The sequence below is a fragment of the Pelmatolapia mariae genome, linkage group LG7, assembly GCF_036321145.2.
Source record: "Pelmatolapia mariae isolate MD_Pm_ZW linkage group LG7, Pm_UMD_F_2, whole genome shotgun sequence".
NCBI lineage: Eukaryota > Metazoa > Chordata > Actinopteri > Cichliformes > Cichlidae > Pelmatolapia > Pelmatolapia mariae.
In genome coordinates this window covers 43291354-43318688 of record NC_086233.1, presented here as the reverse complement: position 1 = coordinate 43318688, position 27335 = coordinate 43291354, and the positions used below count along the sequence as shown (strand labels likewise).

General features: G+C 42.7%; 1 protein-coding gene across 7 annotated transcripts in view; it reads left to right on the top strand.

The window, feature by feature from the left end:
• LOC134631158 (unconventional myosin-IXa-like) overlaps nt 1–27335 on the top strand; it is a 150914-nt gene that overhangs the window by 110861 nt on the left and 12718 nt on the right. For 5 of the 7 annotated variants that reach the window (XM_063479194.1, XM_063479198.1, XM_063479193.1 and 2 more), the window contains 18 exons: nt 7683–7804; nt 10354–10495; nt 11916–12111; nt 13391–13510; nt 16801–16876; nt 16953–17096; nt 18014–18053; nt 18149–18271; nt 18415–18495; nt 18586–18696; nt 18941–19063; nt 19179–19328; nt 20655–20956; nt 21380–22585; nt 23238–23322; nt 25739–25836; nt 25926–26029; nt 26929–27152. In XM_063479194.1, coding sequence (XP_063335264.1) covers nt 7683–7804; nt 10354–10495; nt 11916–12111; nt 13391–13510; nt 16801–16876; nt 16953–17096; nt 18014–18053; nt 18149–18271; nt 18415–18495; nt 18586–18696; nt 18941–19063; nt 19179–19328; nt 20655–20956; nt 21380–22585; nt 23238–23322; nt 25739–25836; nt 25926–26029; nt 26929–27152 — 3447 coding nt within the window. The remainder of the gene's footprint in view (nt 1–7682; nt 7805–10353; nt 10496–11915; nt 12112–13390; nt 13511–16800; nt 16877–16952; nt 17097–18013; nt 18054–18148; nt 18272–18414; nt 18496–18585; nt 18697–18940; nt 19064–19178; nt 19329–20654; nt 20957–21379; nt 22586–23237; nt 23323–25738; nt 25837–25925; nt 26030–26928; nt 27153–27335) is intronic. The other 2 variants (XM_063479197.1, XM_063479196.1) reach the window with 2 other exon arrangements.

The following is a 27335-nucleotide window of genomic DNA, read 5'->3' as shown; positions in this document are numbered from 1 at the left end:
GTCTTTTTATGAAATAGTTTTATTTTAGATGTAACGTGACTCAAAGCTTCCAAAAAGTTCAGCTTTTGTCTCATCGGTCCACAGAATATTTTCCCGAAGGTCTTGTAGATTGTCGAGAAGTTTTTTTGGTAAATGTGAGAACAACCTTTGTGCTCTTTTTGGTCAGCAGTGCTTTGCTCCTTCAACTCCCATAGACACCATTATTTACCAGCCTCTTTGTTATTGTCGAATCATGAACTCTGACCTTACCTGGGGCAAGACAGGCCTGCAGTTCTTGAGATGTTGTCATTGATGTGTTCTTGGAGTAATTTTGGTAGCCTATCAATTCCTGGGGAAGTTCACGACTATTCCAAGTTTCCTCCATGTGGGCATAATGTCTCTCACTGTGTTTAGGTGGACTTCACAAATCCTTAGAAATGGCTTTGTAACCGTTATCAGACTCGTAGTTGTCAATGACTTTGTTTCTCACCTGTTCTTGGCTTTTTTTATATCCTGGCATTATCTTTTGCTTTTTGACACCTTTTAGCCTACTTCACTTGATCTATTTAAGTAATTTTTTGATTTAAATGCCTTTTTTTACATTTTTTCAGGTTATTTTTGCCAAATATAAAAAGTTGTTTGGTGGTCTGAGACCTTAAAGTGTGACAAATATGCAAAAAACTAAGAAATTAGGCATAGAAAAAATGTGTTTTCATAGCATTGGAGGCCTTAACATATTTCCAGTTAACACTCTTTGAAAGCAACTATACATAATATGTTTTTCTGCAGTGCTGCAGTTAAGCTCTATGTACCGTGTAAGAATAAAAGATTACCTTAATTACATAAGTCATCATCTTATTGTCTGTTTGTTTTAAAAGTACAGTAAATTTATTTATTTTTAGTACGGTCTGTCACTGATGAATATCTCTGTTTTGTAAGGTACTTCCATTTAAAGGCGTGTTCCTCTGTTACATTGAGTTAATAAGAGTCAAAGTGCTCCTGAGATGGCCAGTCTTGCATCAAATATTGTTTCAGCAGAGTTCACGTTTATTATCCTTAATCACCGGTGTTCTCCGAAACTATCATTGAGTTTATTTAAGAGAACAACGGCTGAGGTGGTGTTGAGCCCCTCTGAGGGAAGCTGGTAGAGCTTCAAAATAAAGGGCTGCCAGATCTCAACTGATTTGCGTTTGTTTGAATAAAATTGCGAGCCTTACTCTGATGTGATACGGAGAGAAAGCTCTTCACACCTACCTGTGGCTTTGTTTTGAGCCTTTGACTGCTGACGTCAGATCAGCTGGCACTCACCTTTAGAAGGTAACTAAACACTAATCATGACCCTGTAGGTGTCGTGGGGTGTTTGATGTAAAGTTTTATTTGTGGGGTTCAGATTACCTGGTTAATCCCAGAGTATTAACACTCTGCCTTTCTGAGAGTTTTCTAAGATTTCTGGCATTAATAGATTACTGTTGTGCAGACTGAACACTTCCATGGTCATGCTTTCATTAGAGCTGCCGTTACAAACTATGAGAGCTTAATTTTGTTGGAGTAGTACTCTGAGTATTAACAATAGTATCAAGTGAAATGGAGCTGCGATTGAAATAAAACAGATCATATTGTGTACTTCCAGCTAACTGCAGCTCTTTACTCTTTTCTTTTTCACTTTAATTTTTCTAGTATTTTTTCTTTTCTTTTTTTTTACTATTAAGGTTGAATTAATTTCTATTCAACCTTTAACTTTCAAAGACTGGAGCCATTTGTGGATTCTGGGCATGCTTGGGTTGTAGCCCATTAATTGAGCTGTAATAAAGATCTACTGTTTGTGCTCATTTTTAAGAAGGATCGTGTGTCTAGAAAGATGTAACCTGTTTTCTGAATGCGAGCAAAATGCATGCTTTCTGTCAGCTCATATAGCCTCATTTTTGAAAGGCGGTTTTAGCTCTCCATCAAGGGGATTTTCCTCCTCTCTTCCCTCTGGGCTACAATCCGCTCTAGCCAACCAGCTGGTCTTATCAGTGCTGCGTGTTTATCTTTGGAACAGGAGCCAAAGCTAATAGCGCCGCACCAACCTTAGCCCTCAGCTGGATCGAGGAGGGTGTGAGTGTCTAGTGTTTACACTCAACATGCCAGTTGGTGCTTGATTTCTTTTCTGTACGAGGAACGTGTATCAAAGTGAGAAAACATATATGATGGCCACCGCCTAAGGCAAACACAGTATCGTGTTTACCTTGGGAGATATCACACTGACTCCGAACTGAAATAAAAAACATGTGGAAAGGTTTATCGTCATCTGACAGAGAATTCTGCAGCTTACTTTTTCCTCAGACAAAGCAACGAGGTATTTCTCTGAATTAATAGGATCCTTAGGAACATGCCAATTTTACCAAAACAATCTCTTTATTGTATTAATGGTCATACTCATGAATTCATTTTTATGGGGCGGCTGTGGCTCAGGAGATAGAGCAAAACGCTGGAGTCCAAATTATATGATAGTTAAAACAAATCTTTTGGACCACCTATAATGAAACCATAAAAACACACATAAAAAAAATCGGGATGGATATTTATACTGATATGCACTGGGTAAGGAAAGGATGTCACAATGAAAAATATCAGCCTACAAAGGACTGAATCCAAACGTCGGGACATGCTCCTAATGAGACAGCCTTGGTGTCCATGGTGTCCCATCTCCTCCCAGATCTGAACCAGGGGATCACTGAGCTCCTGACAGTCTGAGGTGCAACCTGGCAGAAACATAATGTCCCACAGGTGTTCAATTGGATGTAGGTCAGGTGAGCATGAGGGCCAGTCGATAATATCAAGTGTTTCATCCTCCAGGAAAAAGCACAGGATGCTTGTAGTGGATCTCCCAGTTCTGGTATTCAATGGCAAATGCCAATTGGCTCCATGGTGCTGGGCAGCGAGCACAGAGACATTTAAACCAGTGACCTGCTGTAGGTGATTTTGTAGGGCTTATCCTGGTCCTTCTTTCACAAAGGAGCAGATACCAGTCCTGATGGTTTAAAGACCTTCTACAGCCCTGTCCAGCTCTTCTAGAGTAACTACCTGACTGGAATCTCCTCCGTGCCCTTGAGACTGTGCTGGGAAACACAGCAAACGTTTTAGCAATAAGCATATATTGATGTGCCATCCTGGAACAGTTGGACTACCTGTGCAACCTTTGTAGTGTCCAACTTGGGAGGTCGCCTTGTAATCGGAAGGTTGCCGGTTCGAGCCCCGGCTTGGACATTCTCGGTCGTTGTGTTCTTGGGCAAGACACTTCACCCGTTGCCTACTGGTGGTGGTCAGAGGGCCCGGTGGCGCCAGTGTCCGGCAGCCTCCCCTCTGTCAGTGCGCCCCAGGGTGGCTGTGGCTACACCACCCTGCCATCACCAGTGTGTGAATGGGTGAATGACTGGATGTGTAAAGCGCTTTGGGGTCCTTAGGGACTAGTAAAGCGCTATACAAATACAAGCCATTTACCATTTATGGCTTCACGCTGCCAGTAATGACACTAACTGGAGCCAAATGCAAAACTTTAACTGAGGACCCACCAACCTTACAACATTAATGGATAAGTCTTTGAATTTTCTTTGACATTTCATGGTCTCTGGTCTCTGCTAGTTTTCTCCTTTCTGGATGCCCCTTTTTTCCCAAAGCACACACTCCAGCCCGTCTTTTTTTTTTTTTTTGCATCTCTGCCAGTTTTGATGTCTTTTTCTCCTCACCCTTTTAAAACCACGAGAACTTGCTCCATCTCCAATTATTTCACCACTGTTCCTCCTGTCCGCTCAATAAAAACACTCTGCTGTCATAATAAGAGAGACAGGAGCTTAGGGAGTTAGAAATATAAAGTCGGAGGGAGTGGAGAGATAGAGGGAGCAATCGAGAATCACACACACACACACCCTCCCTCACCTCTACATTGGGGCTTTCAGCCAAACACAATCCGGGTTGCTTGAATGCTGCACTGAGTTACGCAGGAGAGAACAGACACATGGTTGACTAATGGATGGAAGGATGACCACAAATCCTGACCAACCTCATCGACTGCAACAGAACTCCCGGCTCACTTTCGACTCAGCGGGAGGTTTGAGGGCTTTTATTGCTTGCAGATTGGATTTTAGGGGTCCGATATCAGTTACATCTCTCTCTGTTTACAGTGGTTTGGTTTTGCCAAATTTATTTCATCATGTTTTGTGGAGGATCTGAATCCTCTATTGTACTGGGGAAATCTTATCAGCCTTATATTTCAGAGACAAAGTCAGAAAGATGGCCCTCAACAGATTCTGAGTTAAACTTGGTATGAGTTTAAATCAGAACTAAGCACCCATCAATAGAAAAGGTAGTAGAAGTACTTTTTTCAGTGCCCCAAAAATGATTAAAATTAAGTTAATTTTGATCATGTTTTTTAATAGCTGCCCAAATAACAGGCGTCACAAAGATAGCTGAGAGTTTTTGTGGAGAAACTCGGTGAACAAATCTGCAGTCACAAAAAAACAAGCAGGCAAATGAACTTGATCTTCTTCCCCCCATGTCAAAGGGAGAGCTTGGACACCCTTTGCAGGAAGTTTGTTTCCTCCACTTCTGTCCCTGATGTCATTATTTTGGTCACTACCAATATTTTGTGAGCACAGGTAAGGGTAGCAGTAGTAGATGAGGGAGTAAATGAACATCTTCACGCTCAGGCCTCTCGTCTCTTCTCCGTGTACCAAGCAATCTGCTCGTCTCGCTCTTCTTTTCTCCCCTCACTTGTGAACAAGAACTCTGAGAAACTTGAAGTCCTCCTTTTGGGGCGGTGACTCCTTGACCCAGTGTGGGCTCTCCATCCTTTTCCCCACTGAGAACTGTGGTCTCAGACTTGCTAATTCTCATCCCAGCTGCTTCACACTCAGCTGCAAATCCTGAGACCAATGGTCCAGGCAAAGGAATCTTTCTTCTTTTAGCCATTTCTCTTCTTCCTCTGTTATATTTTCTCCAAGCAAACCCACCATCTGCTTCCTGTTTACACCAGCACCTGTGCCCACTGAATGGTCAATGTAATATTTTTAAACAGACGTGTCAGTAAAGGTAGAAATCATTTTGGAAATGCTCCAATGAGCAGGGATCACTTCCACTTTAAAAACTACTTTAAAATAAAAACATATCAGACTGGATATAGCTTTAGTCCGTCTCCTCTGTTAGCATTTTTTCATCTGAGCTCTCCTTTCTGCCAGCTCAACTAGAACGAGACCTTGATTGGCATTTATTTGCTACTCTCAATTACTGCGTTAACAGGACTTCCATGAATAGGGTCTTGCATATAAAAATTAGAGGGTCGCTCTGCAGTGCATAAAAAAATCTCCTAAAGCAGCTGTTTCTCAGTTGTTGGATCTGGTTTGCTGTTTGGTTGAATCATGACTGAAAGACCTTCTGTACATTCTTCACATACTGAGTCACCACTTTGTAGTCCTCTGTCTGCTGGGTCGGGCTGTTTACGTTAATGTGCCTATGTAATAAAATGGCTGATTAGTGCTCGCGTGTGTGTGCTTATCTCATTATCAGAGTGTCTGTATCTAATTGCCTTTCTCTCTGACTGAGTGTGCATGTTCACAAACTCTCACAGACACAACAAACCCAGCCAGATGAACCGTGTCAGCCAGCGGTGCCGGCGCTCGTCCTTGATGAGATTTAAACAAAAAGAGATTTAAACTTCTTGACGCCTCTGTTTTCATTTTGCTTGATCCGGTGCGACCTCGGAATAAAAGCAAAACACGCCACATGTTCTAAATGCCTCATCAGTGATTCAGCAGCCTAAAAGAAGGAGAGGGCAGACGTGTCGCATATGTGAAACTATGTTGCAGCTCCGCTTTGAATTTTTGACCGCTGTTCGGTTTAATGAATGGCCAGCATATGTTCCACAATATTTTCCTCTTTCTTCATTATGCAAATTTGCTCTCTAATAGAGCCATATAAAGGATGCAAACATGTAAATGTAAAGACTGAACTACACTATGACACCTAAAAATTACAGTACTCAAACTGCTATGCCAAGCACACATAAACCCTGAACTTGTTCCCATACAGTCACATTTACAATTGGGTTTATTTTAGGATTAGTCATTAATCATTATGCACATTCCTGTGTTACTGCTTGTTTTTGAATTGACTTATTGCCAGGGTACAAACACACCCAACTTTTTGCTAGGAGACAGAAGATGGAGTGTGGTGAGGAGCTTTCACTTGTTGAGTACTTTGTAGGTTCAAGTAAACCCTTTTTGAGCATTAGACATGGTAAGAAAGCTTTAGAAAGTCTTTGAATCCATCCATTTTCTTTCATGTATCCAATTCAGGGTTGAGTCCAGCTGCCATGGGGATATCTGGCCGAGTACATCATGGACAGGTCGCCCATCTGTCGTGTGACGAAACGTTTCTACCACTAAAAACGCTATGTCCAATCAACTTACCTATGGTTAGGGCCCAGTCTAGAATCGGTTCAAAGCAAAACCTTCCACCACAAATTTGGTAGGCAAAAAGATGTGACTGCTCAGTGCTGTAAGAAAGCAGTTATTGGCTGTTGTGATTGGCTCCAACTTCTGCTACGAGGTGTAATAATATGTTCTCAAAAGGCAGCTAGGAAGAACTGGCTCAGCACCAGGACCCACACTATGTTGGTAGCGATATAAGTGCTCATTTTACATGAGTTCACACACGCCCACTAGAGGTCGCTAAAAGTCGTATTAAGAGCTCATACAAACAACCAATCCGGTCATTTTCAGTGATTAGCAGATTTCTGAGGACTTGTTTGCAGTGTAGCCCGTGTCGTCGAACATGAAGGCTCTAATCGTAGCACAATTATCAGTTCATTGTTCTTACTGTCTTTGGATATTGGCTGCTTGTTTAATGCTGTCCAGCTGATTAATCTGATACCCCCACCCTCTTTTCTTATGTTTTTTTTTTCAGCTAGGCTTTCTGCTTTCGTGGTGCTTGCCATTAAACCTTTTGCTGAGTGTGCATCCTCTTTTCCAGCAGCCTAACTGAAAGACGCTCTCTAACCTGCGAGGTTTTGGAGCAGGAACTGTTTACATGACTTTCTCAAATGTACCTCAACAGTAGCTTTCTTAGTAGAGCGGAACGTTAACCTCGTCCCGCCCCGATCAACTTTTCATGCTTTCCGCCTCCAGCTGGCAGAGGCTCGCTGGTTTCTTACTTAGGGGTGTCAAGGGCACGAGGGTCATATCTTTCAGAGGCAGACAGATCTTGCCAAACGGCTTTTTCTGACAGTCAGCAAGCGGCCAGGTGTTTTCCTAGTGGTTACTCAGGTTTTTCAGCGGAATGAAGTCATCACTGAAGACTTCCTGATTGAGTTCTATGGAAAGCCAGCACAAGCATAAGCATACTCTTTGGCCTGTACGAGCCACGCTTATCAAAGTCAAAATCTCATGCAAAACAGAACATGTTTGGTTGCAGCGCTGGTAAACAGCTCTGCTGTGTGTGTAAGATGCCTAACCTCTCATGCTGTAGTGCAGCTAGAGACTGATTGATAGATACGCCTGTGGGAAAATATGAAAGCATTTCAGAACAACAGCATATGCAAGAAATCCTGCCAGACTTTAGCTACATTATGGTCAAAGACATTAACACACGGGTTTGTTGTCTCGCTTCATTTGTGTTTCGCAAAGTTACTGACCATTCTTCTCCTGTCTGTTTGTTCTTGCTTGCAGGAAGAGTACAGGGCAGAGGGCATCACCTGGCACAACATCGACTACATCGACAACAGTGGCTGCATCAACCTAATCAGCAAGAAACCCACAGCTCTGTTCCACCTGCTGGACGAGGAGTGCAAGTACGGCACCTGTTGATTAGCATGGATCATGTTTGTTTACTACATAATTATTAAAACTGTCAGTCGAACTATTTTGTGCGTGATATTGCACAACTGCTGGTTTACTCCATGTGTTATAAGGGAAACGGTGTATTTTATCAAGTATGGGAGGGGGCCTTTATAAAATGGAATCAGAGCCCTGAAAACTGAGCAAGGGTTTTCAGGGAGGCTTCAGGTGACCCTTCCTTAGGCCATGTCCACACTAATACGTTTTCGTTTGAAAACGCATCTTTTTCTCTCCGTTTTGGCCTCCCGTCCACACTGAGATGGCGTTTTCGGTCAAGGAAAATGCAGCGTTTTGAAAACGCTCTCCAAAGCGGATACATTTGAAAACGCCGTTTTCGCGTCGCAGTGTGGACAGCGAACTCGGAGACGTTTTGAAAACGATGACACGTTTTAGTCATGTGATGCAGTCATGTGACCTATTAAACTAAGATAGCGGAGGGCATTATACAGCAGTTGTTTTGTTTGCTCTGAATTTTGACAGCCCTATTAATGATTAATATCAGTTTGTACATGCTCCAGATAGCTTTTCTTCAAAGTCTTTAACTCTCACTCGCTTTTGCAACTTTGTGCTTTTGTGTTACTTGCAGCAATAACTCCACCTCATCGTTAGTCCATTTAAAAAACTCGGTGCTTTTCCTCAACATTTTGTCGCGACGTTTCAACGAGCCGGAAAGTAAATAAACGCCAGACAGAAATGAGGCAGGTCGAATCGTCTTCATCGTTTCACACATGCGTAGTACTGGAACATAAACATTTTCGACCGTTTCAATGTGGACGCCCTGTGAAAATGACTGAAAACGATAGTGTGGACGTGGAGCGTTTTTCAAATTTATCCGGGCTAGTGTGGACGTAGCCTTAGTTATACTCCAATAGACCCTTGGCTGCTGGGGGCTCCCCATGATGCACTGAGTGTTTCTACTTCACTCACCTGCTTTTGCTCTCTTTGTGTTTATACACAACTCTGCTTTTAATCATTGGTTATCAACAATCCGTGTGTCTTTTGTCCTGTCTCCCTCCCCTCACACTTAACCAGTTGCGTTAGATGGTTTCTTCCTGTTTCTTTTCCTGTTGAAAGGGAGTTTTTCCTTCCCACTGTCGCCAAGTGCCTACTCAAAGGGGTTGTCTGATTATTGGGATTTTCTCTATTCTTTGTTGAGTCTTTACAATATAAGTAATTACTTTACAATAGGATTTGCTGTTGCCTAAATAAAACTTGTTGCACCAAACATGAGGAGAGGATATAAATGTAGCTGATTATTGGTGAAACCACTTGAAGTGCAGAGTATTGATAGGTCTTTTATTGCTTGCAGTTTGGTTCTTGCTTTTAAACTTTGTCCCCTTGCAGTGTGCTTCATCAATGATGGTCACGCTACGTGGAAATTACTTTCGTGCATCTGTTAAACTGAAGAGACAGATTGCTCCCTCTGCAGGCTTTTCATACATTAGCCTGATCAATACCAACACTGGGACTCCTACCAGGGTTTAACCAAAGATACACTGATTCCTCCCCCACATTTACTGTAACAGGTTGTGCTTTTTCTCTGCCTTTCCTATGGTGAAACATTGTACTGCGGGTCAGCTCTCTGTCTCGGCGTCTTTCTTCTTCATAAATCAAATCAAATGCTCCCCCAGCCCCCTTGCATAAAAAAACACACCAGGCGGTACATCTTTGGAGCCATATTTATCTATGTTAGCTGTCATCTTACCTGCCACTTAGCGTAGCTGCTTCATCTGGATGTAATAACGTTGGGAGTGGACCGAATGCCGTGTATGTATTTGTTCGTACAGCGTGTGTGCGTGTTGGGGTGTGGGGAAGCAATTTTGAAGAATTAGGGTCAAAGGGGGATCTCTGAAGAAAAAAGTGAGGGGGACAGGATCTCTCCCAGGGTTTGTGCTGCCGCAGGAAGGAGCTTCATGCTAAATGACTATAGCAAAAGAAGGAAAGACTCTTGGAGCTCTCATCACTCACAGCTAGTGCAGCCTTCAGGGCCTCTGGAGAGATGGATTATGTTACTGCAGAATCAGACGAGCGTGGGGGCTCATTTCGACTTTAACAGCATCAAACTTCAGGACCTCCACCTGGGTAGGCAGTGCGGTCTGGAGGTGCAGGGAGGAGAGGTGATATGAAACATCTCCAGGAATGTTGATCCAGCCAGCAGAGGTTAGTAGTTAATGGCTTAAATGTCCATAAAGCAGAGGTGAAAATACCAAAGAAGAATGTGCAAGCGGAGGCCACGTAAGCACCCTTGTGGTTAAATTTAAGTCATGGGATTAAATATGTGACAGGGAGTTTTAATCTCTCGGGGTTAGAGGAATGGGATGAGCGCTTGAGAAGTGCAGGAAAGCAGATGTGTTGGAAAAATGTGACAGGTGGTGGTAATTTTTGTAACTTATTTTTCATTTTCCTTAAATAATCAGGAGATAAAGTCTCTAAAAACAAAAGTGTGTCCACTTTGGTCTTTATGACTTTGAATGCGAGCCTGATGAAATCAATGTCTTTGCAGTTTCCCTCAAGCTTCCAATCAGACCTTGCTGGACAAGTTCAAGCGTCAGCATGAAGGAAACAGCTACATCGAGTTCCCCGCTGTCATGGAGCCTGCCTTCATCATCAGACACTACGCTGGGAAAGTCAAGTACGGAGTTAAGGTAAGACGAGTCTTTGCTCTCATGCAAAAGATCTGATCTGCTTTTTACAGTAGCGCGTCACCACCGATGATCATTGTAGCCTCAGCATTGTAGTTTCACCGTGTCCCCGACCCTGCACGTGTTGGTAGTTGCTTCTAATCTCAGGGCAGCCAACTGTAACAGTAATCCAAAGGATTTATGTACCGTTTGCTCTGTTGCTGCCCTGGATTTACAGAACGGCCCCACTTGCTAATAGCTGCAAATGAACCCAAAATTAGGAATTAAACCGAGCACGCTGGCACAAACAGTTGCGTGAAAAAAAGAGATTTTTTCCACTGATATCTGTTAATTTTGCTGCGGACTTCATGTTAAATAAAGTGTTAGGAAACATGTCTCCAGTGATAACATCAATTTACTGATGAAGCCAGGAACTACAGTTCGGAATCTGACATCCACTTTTCTACCTTTCGTTTGCATCAAATTGATATTTTGATAGTCTGAGCTGTCTCACTTCACTCGAGTCTTTATGGATCCTGAAACCCTGCCGCAGATCTGCTTGTTCTGTCGACCTATTTTTGCAGTTAGATCTAATTCTCTGCTCATTTCCCAGCTGGGTTTTGATAAGAAGCACATGTGCTGGACTGGATCGAGCGTATTGTTGTTTGACTGTATAATATAAATCTATAACAGCTGGTTATCTCAGCTGTGGAAAAGTATCTTATATTTGCTCAGAGCCAGTGAGTCGTTTGGTGCGAACCGTGCAGCGAGAGCCGCAGACGTGAAATGTGCCTGACGTTGGCTCGGCAGCGAGCGCACAGCTGATTTGTTTCATATGGACAGAGAAGGGTTTATAGTTCAAGCTTTGTTATGATAGCACCACTTCAAGTTGGAATATTTCATTCCTTACAAACAGATGGGGCAGAGGGCGTGGGGCATGTGTTTCTCCACTCGTATGGATGTGTGAGAAGATTTTTCCTCACCTCGTGCTTAATGTGAAGCGAAAGGTGCATGACAACAAGCGTGAATTAACTACATATTTACAGGCTGTAAAACTGCTTCATTTTAATTATGGCTTTGAAGATTAAAGCAATATTTTGACATTTTGTATTCTAATATGTATTTGCATTCTTGCCAAGTCTTAGATGAAAATCGATGGCGCTATCATGCAAGCTATTTAACTCTATCCACACAACTGAGTAAAGAAAAGAGGTGAAACATTTGCCCATAAATAGTTGCAAACTCTGCTGCCAACTGCCTTTCCACAGCTTTACAAACAAGAAATAAAATCGCAGCCACAGCAATAACTAAGGTCCTTGTTTGTTGTAATACTTCAGCTTTATGCTTTCATGCTTTAGTCCTACAAAGGTTGCCTAACGTTCTTCTTTAAATGAAAGAAATAGGCTGTTACTCAGTTTTGAAAACACGTCTTTCCTTCATCCAGGACTTCAGGGAGAAGAACACTGACCACATGCGTCCCGACATTGTGGCCTTGCTCAAGAGCAGCAAGAACGCCTTCATCTGTGGCCTGATGGGAATCGACCCCGTGGCGACCTTTCGCTGGGCCGTGCTCCGCGCTTACTTCAGAGCTCATGTGGCGTTCAGGGAGGCTGGACGCAGACACACCCACAAAAAAACAGGTGAAGAACACCCTGCAGGTTCAGTATATGCAGTAAACCATTAAAGTTAAAGGCCAGGAAAAAAAAAAAAGAAGTTCTGCCATAATAGACTGTATATAAAAGATGGCTGTTGCAACCACAATGTAACACTTCTTTAAAAAAACCAAAGTTTTTTTTTGCTAAATGTGACCACACATGGGTGAGAGAGTAGACTGTTAAAGCTATTAGCTAACACTGGAAAGCTTGGTTTAGCAAGCTGCATCTGAAAACTTATGGGTGTGCAGTGTACAGACATGGAAACCTTCCAAATAACATGAAAATAAAACACTATTTCATAGTCCAAAACTGTTGGCTGGGCTGTGTGTACAAGTAACAGCACAGCAAGCCATGTTAGATGTCAGGTAATTATGTTATGAAGACTTGAATTAAAAGCACTTTCTCCCCCTATAGTTGTTACGAAAGACTAACTTAGCTGTAGGTGCTACAGATACTTTTATGGTGTTTTCTGTATTTTAATTTGATAGTTTATGGAACAGACCATTAATTTTCAGAAGAAATTATATTTACAGAAACTTTCTGGAGTATATTTGATAACATTTCTTTGTCTAAAATGAGGATAACAGTGACTAGCTATACATTCAAATATATTAAGTATACAGGTGTGTAGTATTGTTTACCATAAGCTGAACTGTGCATCGCAAATATTAACCAAGCTGACAGTAGGAGCTACAGAAAAATGATTGATTGTTAAGATGTGGGCCTTTTTAAATATTTGCACATGGTTAGTTGGTGTATTTACCTTATCATAATAAACTTTCTGTCTTCAGTCGGGACTCAAGTAGCCAGGCTATGTAAAAAGTGCAGGGGGGTGTGCTCATGGTAAAGTTGAACAGGAGCCCGGGTAGAAACTTCCATAATTGAAAATTTTGCTTTGCCTTTTGTTCACTGGAGGAAGTTTAGCAAGGTTGTCCATCTTTTATAGATTCTGTGAGGACAGATTCAGTTTTGTAGGTACCACTACAGTGGGCACCAGAGGAACTACGTCAAACCTTCAGTATTAAAAATCAAAAGTCGGCATTCATAAGCATTTGACTCATGGTTTTGAATGACAGTAGGTTGTTGTGATGGAGTTGGTTCATTATTCCCAGCTTATCTACTCTCTGTGTAGATCTAACCTCCAAACTCCAAAGAGCTTAGTGACTTAATCCACTCACAGTATAACCATTATTATGTTTAATATTCCTGATAGATGCTTGACTGGAATTTACTGTCATATTTTCTCTCCCTCTCTCTGGTTTAGGGAATGATGCAGCAGTTCCCTGTGCTGTTGTTAAAACCGTTGACAGCTTCAGTTTTCTTCACCACCCTGTTCACCAGCGGAGCCTCGAGATCCTTCAAAGATGCAAAGATGAGAAATACAGTAAGTAACCTGAGTTTCCTGCACACATTCACACTAATAGACGGTGGGAAGAAAGTTGGAGAGACTTGCGTGTAGCCTCAGTTCAGTCCCACATACAGTGATTTCACTATGGATGCGGTTTTGTGCTGCAAAAGGATTGTCATGGATTTTTGCAGTATTTTGTTCATACATGTTTCATGTTTTATGGATTATTAACCAAAAATTGAGACCCTTTAAAAAACTAACAAACTGATGGGATGGAGGCAGCAGAGAAAGTGTCTGTATGTCTGTAATTTATTCAATATGCTTCTCTTGTAAAAAAGCTTTTAAAATTGCTTTTACTTTGAAGTAAAATAAAAATATTGATATACTGTTATTCTGAAGTAACAGTATGTATTAGTTATTTGTGTTTTTCTCTATTCCTCACCTTAATTCTGATTTTTTGTTTGTGGAATACGTGAAACTCTTTAGCCTAGAAGTGGCAGTGTTGTTTCTTAGTGTGGCTTTCTTTTGTTTCACTTGGACTAGCTGTTCAGTGCTTTCATTGCCAATAATTGTTACATCATCAGTCAACAACCAACCTCCATGACTGACTTGAAAGGCAAACTAGGCTTGCTGCGGGTGTAAGCGATGCTAGGCTAAAAGTGTAGCCTACACACATTTTTGTAGCACTCCAGTCTAACTGACCACTCAAGGCACTTAAAACTACAAATCAACTATAATGAACCATATGTTCATACAGCAGGTCAGTCTATACACAGGGGTGCACATAAGTGGTCCGCATTCGCTGTCAAAATAAAAGAGGCGCACCAGATAAGAAGTTGTAACGCGCGTTTGCATACATAAGATTTTCTGGAGGAGGACAGACATTTGTTTAGAACTCTTAAAGATGTCGAAGAAGCAAGCTCCTTTAAGCAATTACTTTGGTGTTCCTCCACCTCCAAAGAAATGTCAGAAAGAGCCCGAACCGCAAAAGAAGCGCGTATTCTCGGAAAAGTGGTTGCAGGAGGTGAGCTGGCTTCAAACAAATGATGAACGCACAGAGATGTGGTGCAGAATATACCGTGAAAATCCCACTCTAGCGGACAAAAACAGTGCCTTTTATATGTACGCAAACGCGCGTTGCAACTTCTTACCTGGTGCGCGTCTTTTATTTTGACAGCGAATGCGCACCAGCGGACCACTTATGTGCACCCCTGTATATACACCTAAAGCACTTTATATTCTTCATACCTACAACTGATTTAGAGTCGCCAACTGGCCTACCATGCTAATCTTTGGACGCTAGTTTTTTAATAAGCAGAAAGTATTTAGGCAAGTCGACTAGTCTAAGAGAAAGAAAATCCCCCCAAAAACAATACATAAACAAATTATGTATTGAATGTCACTAAAAAGTGTAGCACTTACAAACACATTAGTTTGAGAGTCTGGCTAGTCTTAGCAGTGTTAGCAGGAGTTTTGTCCGTGCTATCGCCTACACACTGGGATTTACACCAGTACCTACTATTGTGTCATGCACAAGTATAAAGGCTGGCAACAACATCAGCTGCCTGCATAGGCAACCTAGAAGGCTTTGCATGGATTCAACGCAATCCAAGGCAGGTCACACATTACTGCTGGCTCCCAGGATCTGCAGTCATCATGTTTTTGTTTCATTTATTGACTGCCTGCTTTTTATATAGACGGTATAAAAGTGAAATAAAATCTCTGGGGAGCGCTGCTTCTTCTTTTCGTGTTAGTTCGACAGACTGGACACTAGGATGAGTCAGTAGCTCCTCTTGAGCTATAAATTGGTATTACGGAAAGGTACAGCTGGTCCTAGCTGAATACTATCCCAACTTCAGTAGATATCACTACAGCTACACAACACAGATATCTTTGACACAAAGCTATATTTCTTGCATATATAATCTTGCATATTGCACCCTTCACGTTCGTATGATAAGTGTTATCCTTATAAATAATAAGGATGTGGGATTTCGCTTCTTCTCATATGTGGATTTGTTTTGTCAGATTTTAAAGATAGGTTTGCAGGGTCAATATTTCAATAAATTTGAAGCCAGAATAATAGGGACCCTCTGTAAAACTGAAAGGTCGGCACTTATATGAGCGTGCAATATTTTTTGGTATTGATCATTTAAATTAAATTTGCTAAGAATATGAGAGGCATTCCTTTGAAAATTGATGTAATTCTTGAGGTTTAATGGGTTTTATCTTCACTTATGTATTAAATGGTACTATATTGGATTGTTATGATTCATATCTAAGTAGAGTTTGAAAGGTGATCCCTGTGAAAGAGGTTTTTAAATGGATTGATTCCTCGTGAGTTAAGAAGACACGTAGCTCGGCCTAATGAAAGAAATGAATCCTGTGCTGTATAGATCATAATGGGTGGCTTGTGGTTTTGAGGCCCGGTAAACTGGTTCTGTTGCAGCCATTAATAAGAAATCAGGTATGTGGGTCACTCTGAGCTCTAGGCAGATTGACTCAGCCTAGGAGCAAAGCTCATAACCAAAAATTTTCCCACGCATGAGTGATCGGACAAATGAATCAGGTCTCTGTAGACCAGAAGGGTTTAATGACACCCACGGATTTTCTGGCCGTCCTTTATCACTCCTTTCAGCACTGATAATCACATTTGTGTGCCTGAGTGTGTTTTTGCATACTTCAAGTGTGTTTATTCATGTCATGTATCCTAATGTTGTAAAGCAGCACTTTGCAGAAGTGGGATTTAACAGCTTTCCAGCAATGGAACTCATTTCAAAGGAAATTCCCAAGAGAATTTCTGAAGTCTTTATTTTCTCCTGTAAAAGAGAAAGTCTGCTGATTTTGCACCTCAACATATGTGTACTAAGTCATGGTTACTACAAGTAAGCCTGTGAAAACAGTCATATACTGTAATGTTTATATTTTGCTTTGAAAGAGCTTTGTTAAGATTATATCTGTAATGCCCAAATTACGGGTAATCTGGGCAATTTTCTTTTGCACCTGCTGTTTAGGGCAGCCAATCAGAAGAAGGCTGACTTAGGTTTCAGATAGCAAAGCCACTCTAATAGAGTCCAAGTAGAACAGAGATGCTGCCCTGAAGATAGTGGTTTGTCATGTATAAGGAAGATGTGTGTTAGAGAAGTGAAAGCGAAGAATGGTAGAGAGTGGAGTTAGGGGATTAGTGGAGACCCTTAAGTGCTGGATCTTAATGCTGTGGCTTCAAACAGGGGGTGAGTGAGATGTAGGTGTTGATAAACCCTGTGACCTTTGACTCCTTTTTTGTATTTCCTTTCCTTTTCCTCTCTTCACCACTTCCTATCCAGGTATAACCAGGAAGAATCCCCGCACCCCCTTGTCAGATCTTCAAGGCACCAACGCCCTCAATGAGAAGGCCAGCTGGTAAGTACGAGTGTGTATTATTAGTATTAAATAAAATGCCTCTGCGCTGATCTTCACTCTTCCTCCCTCCCTGTAGGGATGGCTACAGCGTTGGATGTAATGGTCGCACCTCCAGGTCGGGTCGCCTCTCTTCGATGGGAAGCCCCGCGCTGGAAGAAGATGGGATCTTCCTCAATTCGAACAACAGCAAGCTCCTAGAGAGAGCTCAGGGAATTCTAATGTGAGTGACATATCACAAAGTCACAGTAGTCTTTTTTTTGTTTGTTTGTTTTTGACAATTCTCAATCCAGTATATCGCGCTGAGCACTCGAAGCGCTTTTACCCTGCAAGCATGCATTCACCCATGCACACGCAATCATTCAGTGCTTTGTTCTGTGCACTTCAAGCTCTTTTATCTATCACCCACACACTCACACAATACATCAGGAGCAATTTAAAACCATTGACCTTCCAATTAGTAGACAATCCACTCTACTTCCTGAGCCTCGCCCGCCCCTGTTGGTCTAATATTAGTAGCGATACGCTTTAAAGGGAACCTATCCTGCTCATTTCCTGCTAACTATTTTTATTCTTGGACTCTACTAAAGTAGCTTTGCATCAGTCACAGTTTCAAAAACTCCTTGGTTATCTTACACTCTAACTTGGTGCTGTTCATCCGCTGTCTGAATCTGCTGATTGGCTTCCCCAGTTGTAAACGGGAGGTTTAAACAGCAGATGTGTCAGGCTTCTGGGGCTGACAGCCAGATCTTTGTGCCCATTTGAGGGCTATCTGCAGTCATTAACATCATACAGAGCCAAGGAAGGAAATAGCTGTCTAAAAGCAGGCGTTTTGAGCAGACTATGACTCACAGGGATTATCCACACACGGACTTCATGAATCAAACCTTTGGCATGTTTAATATAATGTCACTGTAACAGTATAGAGTATAGCCAGCAAAAAATAAAGACAAGCATAATAGGCTGTCTTTAAAGCGATGGTTTTTAAGGCGCTTTCCCCCAGCATACTGTAAGGCCTGTAAGGCTGGATTGTAAGAAGGGATAAGAGAGCGTATCAGCACTAATACAGAGGAAATAAAAGATGTCAATAGCTGTTGATTCTGCTGATAATATCTGCTAATTATAATTTCTCATGTTCAGGAGAAACAAAAACTGCAAAACTAAACCAACCCTTCCCAAGGTAAGACCCTAACCTGACACTACGCAAAACTTAGTAGGTGTTCATTCACTTCAGTGATACACAGGATTGTAAATGATCTGGCTTTTTGTGCGCAGCACTTGCTGGACATTAAGTCTCTGCGCTACCTGAGCAGCGTGACACTCCACGACCGCATCACCAAGTCTCTGCTTCATCTGCACAAGAAGAAGAAGCCTCCCAGCATCAGCGCTCAGTTCCAGGTCAGTGCCGCTTTCTCCCTCTGCTGGAGCACTCAAAGAACTACAACAACATCAGTGACACAGCAGACGGCAGCACGAGCACGTGCAGCAGCATCAGTAACAACAAAGAGCAAAAGTGTGATCATTTCTGTTTGTGTGTGCAGGCGTCGCTCAATAAGCTGATGGAGACTCTGGATCAGTCGGAGCCGTACTTTGTCAAGTGCATTCGCTCCAACGCTGAGAAGGTGATCACTCCTGCAGAATAGCCTCCACTCCTCTTAGTGACCGACTGCTGGATTGTGTTTAAGCGCTCCTTTGTTTTCTGTCCCACTTAGCTGCCGCTGCGCTTCAACGACAGTCTGGTGCTCAGACAGCTGAGGTACACAGGTATGCTGGAAACCGTCCGGATCAGACAATCAGGATACAGCAGCAAGTACACCTTTCAGGTAATCCCCTCCTAACGCAACTGCGCTGCAGATCCACAGCCAAAGCCATGTTATCACTATGATGTTGCTTAAAAGATGTTTTACTTTATTGAGAAAATAACATTTCTCATGATGTTTAAATTTCCTTGCTGTGTTTAAACATAACCAAAACTCTGTCGTCACATAACAAAACACGCTTTTTATTGTTCTATTTTCATCATAAAATGAATCACCAGAAAATGAACACACAAATATCCTTTTTTAGGACTTTGTGCATCACTTCCATGTGCTGCTGCCTCGGGGCACCAGCCCCACAAAGTCAGGTGTCAGGGAGTTCTTCAGACGGATCCACCTCCCCCCTGCTGGGTACCAAGTGGGCAGCACCATGGTACGAATTCTGGAAATTATAAATGGCCTGTCCTTCTCTCTCTCTATTTTTTTAAAATGTCCCATACAGTGGACTTCAGTAACTTCACTTAACGTAATGTTTCTGTACGATGCAGGTGTTCCTGCGCGAGGCCGAGCGCCAGCGTCTTCAGACCCTCCTGCACCAGGAGGTCCTGCGGAGAATCGTCATGCTGCAGCGCCGCTTCAGGGCAGTTCTGGAGAGGAAGCACTTTGTCAACATGAGACAAGCTGCGTGCACCATTCAGGTGAGACCCTGTGATGGGATGGACCTAAGAAGTGGTCCAATTCTATAGCTTTGTTCCTCTGTCCTTATTGCTCGAAGGGTATCACTAATCCCTCTCAGAGCACTTTAGGAGGAGCTTCCATTAAGGCTTCTCAGTCTGGGACTGTTTAAGCATTAGGTGATTAATAGCTGTGCATTAAGTCTTTATATTTAAGTATCGTGGTTCTTAAAAAAATAGTCTCTCCTTTTGAGATGATAAGCACTTGTGTCCTCACAGGAGAGCTCTGACCTTCATTGATGCTGCGTTGGGATATAATGTATGATATTTGTCTTCTTGGTCTTTAACTAGCAAAGTCTCTAACACAAAATCCATGTTAATGCGATTGCATCCATATACCAGATAATGCTCCAGTGGATGTCATGTGTCCTGGGTCAGGCACCGCCTTTGCCTGAGTGTATTCAGCTTTCATTTGTCTTGTTATAAATCCAGAGCAGTGTGTTTTCATCTAAAAGGTCAAAGTCACTTGCTATTTAGCTTACTTTGGTGAGCACGATCGATCTAGTGGAAACAAAAGCCATGAAAGCTTTTGATAGGTTTTTGGTGATTTGGTGCTATATGAATAAAATTGAATGAAATTAAGTATAAAGCACCTGTATTGAAGGATGACTGAATATGTTACATTTTTAATGAGTTATAAGAAAGAAATAACACGTGTGCTACAGAGTAAATACTGTGGAAAAAACGATGCAGCACTAAGTGGTAGAGAGAGGATGAAAGACAACAAATTTGCTCTTTCTGTTTTTTCTGGACGAGTTTTTGGAGAGAAGCTGTCCAAATCCTCATCAGACTGAAAGAAAACACACCAGGTCATTCCAGAGCAGGATCCATTCAGGCACAGATAACTTTTGCGAGAGAATATCAGAGCATCGAAATATAAACTGTCACATATGGGATTTTTATTCTGTGCTTGTTGGTTGCATTTCTGCGTGGGCCCTCCAAGATTACAGTTCAAGTTTTGGAGTTGGGCTTAATCAAAATAACGCGAGGTGTCCTCTGCTTTTCTGAGTTTTCTGAATCAAACATTCCTGCGGTGTCAGTCATACTGCATCATATTGCTTTGACATACTGAATGAATAACAGGCATCAAATTTCATACATCTCTTCCCTAATCTGTGTCAGTTTAGCCTCACAGAAATGCACATATTTTTAGGTGGTCCCAAAGGGGAATAAACATCTTTTTCTTTTAAAAAAATATTCAAAGCTTAGCTCAACATATTCAAGGATCCCCAGCCTGACTTATTTTCCTTACATCTGTTTTGTCTCACCGTGCTTTTCTTTCTCTTTCAGCGATGGTGGCGTTTCTGCCTCTTCAGGCAGTCCACCATTGACCTGAGCGTTGAGGAGGGAGCGGTGGTGTGTCTACAGGCGGCTTGGAGGGGTTACAGAGAGAGGAGAAAGTTCCTGCACTGGCGGGATTCAGCGATCGTCATACAGAGGAGCTGGAAAAACTGCTGCCATCGGAGGGCTCTGGCAGCTACTACAATTCAGACAGCCTGGAAGGGATCCAGGGAGAGGAGGCGTTACCACAGAACGCATGCAGCGGTGATACAGTTACAGGCGAGGAGCAGAGGATACCTCGCCCGACTCAGGTGAGTGAAGGAGTTGAGCTTGTAGGTAGTTTGAATCAACTGATTAGTGTCTTTTAAATACAGCGTGTTTATTTGTATAGTTGGACTGATGCACTGACGCATTAACATTGTTGCATTTAAACAAAATGCAGCCAATGAGATTTACACAGGACTTCTAACCAGAGCTAATTTGGAGACCTTATTGCTGGTTTAAAAAAAACAAGTCCACAATCCAAAGGGACACCTGCTCTATCTGTCTTATATCTGTATGCACAGTCTAGGATTCACAGTTGTATCTGCTGCCACCAAGTGGTGTTTTATGTGAAAATGTGTAGAAACCCAAAACACTGAGGCACAGTGTTTAGTTTTTGGCACAGGAAGTAAAATCATGGTGGTGCCTATGTGGATAATAGGCCTCTGTTTTCTCACTATTACTGTTTCCAGGTTTAGAGACTTCAAGGAGCAGCACGAGAGACTTGGTGAACAAACAAGTCTGTCAGCAGCGATGGAGGCAGGAAGAAGAGAGCCCGCCTCATCTGGACTGGAGAGTTATGGCCAGGACATCTCTGCAGAGCTCTCCGAAGACTCTAAGTCTGTTTCATTTTATGCAGCAGAGATGGAAAAAGAAGATGACTTGGAGCGAAGCAGGAGCACAGACGAGAGCAGCCATAAGAACCGGTCGAAACGAGAGAGCAGACGAATGAGAGAGCTGGAGCAGGCGCAGTTCAGCTTGGAGCTTCTTAAAGTCCGAAGTACCAGCGTGGGGGGTTCGCTGCCAGAAGACCCGGTCCCAAACAGCAGCAGCAGCTCTCAACAGGATGAGCATCACAGATATTCACCCCAAGGGTCCCCAGCTAGTCATGGAAGTTTTGAAGTTCTCAGTGTGGAAGACATGGAAACCGAAGGCTCTGGAGGATATAGTTCTCAGCTCAGTGTACTTCAGGAACAGCCCCAGACGCTGGATATTCAACTTCAGCAGGGGCTGAGAGATTCCAACTATAATGAAAAGCCTGTGACTGAGTTGCCAAACAAAGTGGAGGCCCCGAGGGCAACTTTTTATATTGCTTCTGACCAAAGTCCAGCTCATGAACCAAAATCTGAAAGCCCCAGCAGATCTTACAGAGAAAGAAGGGAGTCCACGTCTCGAAGGCCTGTAGTGGTGTTAATCAGTATGCAGAAAGAGAGTCCTTTGGAAGAGGGAGAGCTGCTGGCAGCCCAAACTCTAGAAAGAGCTTCTCAAACAGGAGCACCCAATGCCCAAATGACCCCTATTGCAGGCCTTGAGATAGCATCAGACAGGGAGCAGCCTCACGGCGTTTCCACCCAAGCCAAGAGAGACATATTTGGGGTCGATAAGTCTTCAAAGGCTCCCTTCACTCGTGGAGAGAGTCAGGAAGGTCCGGGGATTTGTTCCGCAGAGATGGACATCAAAATAGCCCTGAAGCCCACATGCAGCGTTCCTGCCGTACTCCCCACTCAGCAGGAGAGGAAGATTACTAGGTCAGCAAAGGAGGCCCCCAGCCCGGTCCTGGACACCAAACCTCCAAAGGCCCAGAAGAAGAGCTCCGCCCAGACTGTGATTGTGAACATGGTGGAGAAACCCTCTAGTACCGTGTTCTCCCCACCCAGGCGCAAGCTGCCGTTCTCCAAGTAAGTAAACTGTGCTTTTGTGTTTGTGTAGCAGGGCCGAGGCATATATTTGCCTCTCCAGAGTACACTGAAGCTATTTAAATGGAACGCCATGAACACACCTGCAGTGCCTCTTCTGTTTCGATTTAATGGAACAAAACACCTCAAAGCAAACTGTTTACCTCATGGTCTATTCCATGGAGGGGGTGGAGGGGTCCTTATCTGCTGGAAGGGAGAATCTTAGCCAGGACAAGCAGGAGGCGTGCAGAGTGAATAGTCCCAGTGGATATTTGCACAGTTGTGTTAAGCTAGGTCTTCATATGGTGTCAATAGAAAAATCTGGGCCAGATAGGTGCACAGTTTCATGCCTTGGGCCTGGTGAACATAACCCTTAAATATTGTGATGGCCATGAAAATGTCCACTTTGGCCAAAAGACTAAATGCTTAAAGAAGATGCCAAAAAGTCAACTCACTTAATCCGAGTCATTTTATTTTGAAAGTGCAACAGGAACAGCTGAAAGCCTGCAGTGCCGTTTAAAGGCTAATGATTCATTTCCCCAAATCTGTATCACCAGTTTTCCTTCATTACAAAAAAAGTTGACTTCATTAGCGCTTTTTAAAGAGACCAGGTAACTCAAAGTAGAACCTTTTAAACTGTGGTGATTTGATGCAGGTCCGATAAGGATTTGGTGAACCAGGAACGATCTCTCGCCATGTTCAGAGATGATTCCAAGTCTGCTGGATCCAGAAGCAGAGAGGTAGGAGCTTCTACACATCACTTTAATTTCATTTGCACATCGTAATTATTGTTATCTTTACTCACTCAGTTGAGACTCAAGATTGAGATTTTTATTTACTTTGAGTCAAGTTTAAGACACAAAACAAGTAAATACAAACACACCAACAAACACACACATACACACACAGCTGATATATTCTTATGGTTGCCTGGAAGCAGGTGGGCCGTCCCGGCCCCAAAAAGAAAGCCCGAATGTCCCGGACGCGCTCCGACTTCCTGACTCGCTGTAACTCAGAGGGGGCGACCCAGTCGGATGACGATGATGAATACTACATCCCCGCCCACTCCTGCACGCTGCCCCCCTCCCTGTCTCCCCCACACTCCCACCCCGACGCTGACTGTCACAGTGACTCCGAGATGGTAAAATACCGGGTCTGCGGCGGTCACCTGACCTCCGTGCGAGTAACCTGTCCACTTCGGTCCCCCTCTCTACCTTCTTCTCATGTGCATCTGGCCACACGACAGGGGGACGAGCCTTTTAACACTGCTAACCCCACTTTCAGTTTTTCAACGCTGTTGGACCAAACACATGTTTCTCTGCTAAGTATGGCAGCACTGTTTGTTTTTTTTTCCTCAGTGCTGATAAAGGTCACTTGGTGCCGTGAATGGCCTTGCACACTGCTTTGGTGGCTGCTAGTTTGAAACTAAGTCCAAGCTTCTAGACCACACTACCTTTTTTCACTTCGCTCTATCAGCTAGTTTAATTCAGTTAATATGTGCTTTGCAAAAATTTCATCATCCTTAAATTATTCAGACAGGTTCTAAATGCAACAGGGTCACTTTGCTTGTATTGTTTCATTAGAAACAAAATTTACAGATTTACAGAGTGAAGTGGAAAGTCATCAAGTTTTGAAAGCTCATAATTATTCTTAACCTGGACCTATTATGCTTTCCTATATTTCCTGTGATATATACTCATTGGTCATTAGTTACCTTGCCTTCTAAACTACTGAATCCTTCGTGGCACAGATTCAGTACGGTGCTAGACACACTTCCTGGAGATTTTGATCCAAATTGACATGATAGTGTCACGCATAAATGTGCTACATATTCATGATGCTAATATGCCGTCGCACCACATTCCAGATGTGCTCTGTTGGACTGAGATCTGGTGACTGTGGAAGTCGTTTGAGTGCAGTGAACTCACTTTGATGTTAAAGAGAGGATTTCTGCTTTGTGACGTGATGGAAGCACACTGTGGTTTTAACAAGCAGCTATTTGAGTCACTGTGTAGCTTCAACCCTGAATATGTAATGAAACAATGAAGGAAGCTCATATTAAACATGTCCACAGATCAAGTAATCCCTGCAAGCCTAAAGCCTGAGCTTCAGACTGCTCTAAACCCTCCATCTCAGACGTATTACAGAGGATAATATCATTTCTAATATGGTCATCTCAGCACAGAAGCCACACCCACCTGCCGTTTAAACCTTTTGTCTGTGAGAGTCAGCCAATCAAAAGAAAGATGCGTAGGTCAAATACTGAACTAATGACCTACAGCAAGGCCCCTATATAAGATAAATAAAGATTATTATGAACCGTGTGTCATGCAAAACTAGTCTAATAGAGGGCAAGACTACAGAATGGAGCTTGGCTAGAGAAAACGGTATATGTAACAGTGTGGAGCTAAAACTGAGCACAATAGGTTCACAATAATAGAAGATGTAAAAAACAGCTCAGTGGTATCTGTGAATGAAAATTCAACATGATAGGTGAAGCCTAGGCTATCTAAGCCTCAGCTTATCTACCTGTGGTTGTCCCCCTCACCATGTTAAATTATAAATCCTTTTAGACCAAACTGCTCACAGTTTTTGCATCTGTCATGAAGGAAAAATAAAATGCTAAAACTCAGAATGAGTTTATTTAGATATTCTTCTTTTACAGCACTGAACGCAGACTGTCTCAGCGCAGACTCTTGTTTGACTCGTGGGATGTGGTCAAAGACGTTGTCCTCTCATATTTTGACCTCCAAACCTGACCCGTCCTTGAAACAAAACATCTCGTATTGCACTGCACGGCACTGCTCCTGCATGCTGGAGTCAATAAAAGCTCGACCAGAGTAACTTCTCACTAACGATGAGATTTTCCTACACAGTCTAACACATATGACTTCTGTTTGCCTATCACACACTCTCATTATCAGGCCTGTGCATGTTTATGGTGCCGATTTTTTCAGTTTCTTCACATTAAGTTAATGTGATTATTTATTTATTCGAAGAAGTAATTTAGTAGTTGTAGTTTTGGAAATAAACTCTGCTAAAACCATAAAAATCTGCAGAATTCTTAATCAAAACATGTCACAGTCGTGTCAGCTGACAGATTATAAATATGTTTTGTGGTCTTTCTCACTCACTGTATCTTTCTCTTCTCTCCAGTCATCTCACAAAGACCAGAAGAAAATCCATAAGACCATGTCATCAGGGGACTTGGGCAAGATGGAGATCCTCAGGAAAACCTCCAGTCAAGATGGAAGGTAGATCTTCCTCAACTTTCTCTTGTCACATCTTACTTTTTATGCTAGATATTGAAGTTTTTTTATTTTGTTTTGTTTTGTTTTTTCAGCAGGATGAGAGGGAAGATGCGATTCTGGAGTAAAACGAAACACAGTGAGAAAAAACTGTCAAGGGAGAAGCAGGCCAGCATGAGTGAAGTTGGAGAAACACATGGTAAAAATAAATGCTATTCAGCATGCCACATACAGCCTCTGAGCAGATTTATAAACACGCAAACGCTAGATGTGCTCACAATTATCTCTGAACTGTAAATAAAATGAAATACGTTACCTGATTAGCTCTGGACAGCCTCAGCATTGCTGCTGTTTCTAGATTGCTTTCTGGATCTTCCTCTTGCTTTGCTTTTCATGGACTTTGTGGATATGCAGAGAACAGCAGAAGGATCATTGCTGGTGATGAGAGAGCTGTGTCTCAGCAGTTCAAGAGTTTCAAAGCTTAAAGGCAGAGCAACCAGGAGCACACTCGTTTTTAATCAGTACCAATCACATAAAAAAAAAGTCACCTCAAGGTGCTTTCTGTTGTAAGATAAAGACCCAACAATAATACAGACAAAACCCCAACAATCAGATGGCGCTGTGAGCAAGCACTTGGCGACAGTGGGAAGGAAAAACTTCCTTTTAACAGGAAGAAACCACTATCTGAACCAGGCTCGGGGAGGGGCGGTCATCTGCCATCTGATGAGAGAAGACTGCAGAGAGAGATGGGCCTCTGACACAGATCACCAGGCACAAGTGCAAGTGAACAGGACCGATCTATAAATAGCAGCTGTGTTAAATGTTGAAAAAGACTTCCAAGAGGAGCTCTACTTCCAGAATATCCTGGTCACACCTGTGTGCAGTACACACAAATACAAGTGAATAAAAACAGGATCAGAGCTGCAAGCATGAATTTGTTCTAGCAGTAAATTTTAGACATGGTGTAATGAATTTGTGAAGAGTAGAAGTGTACAGTATAGCATAAGGAATAGTCGTTTTTAATGGAAAACAAAACAAAAAAATCCTGTATTTTATTCCTAGATGAACTAAGCCTAAACCTTTGGTGTCTTTGTGTAGCAGAAGGCCCGTCTCCTCCTCACAGTCCAGATTTGGAGGCGGCTTCATCTCGGGGGGTCAGGGACAGTAAGGAGAACAAGGAGCCGTCTCCCAAAATGAAGAGACGTCGCAGCGTGAAGATCAGCAGCATCGCTCTGGAACCCGCCCAGTGGCAGAATGACGCGCTGCACATCCTCACCTCGGCCCACGACTATCGCAGCATGAACGACTTCCTCATGAAGAAGGTGAGAGGGCAAAGGCCGAACACGCTTCACTGACTCACACAAAGAGCAGTGTTTGTGTGTTTTCGCTGTTCATAGAGTTGTAAGGGTTACCTCAGGGTACATAACGTTTAAATTCTCATGCAGCGTGTTGTATGTGGTTGTCTGTGTAAATTAAACATCAAACAGAATTAAAGGAACAGTTCA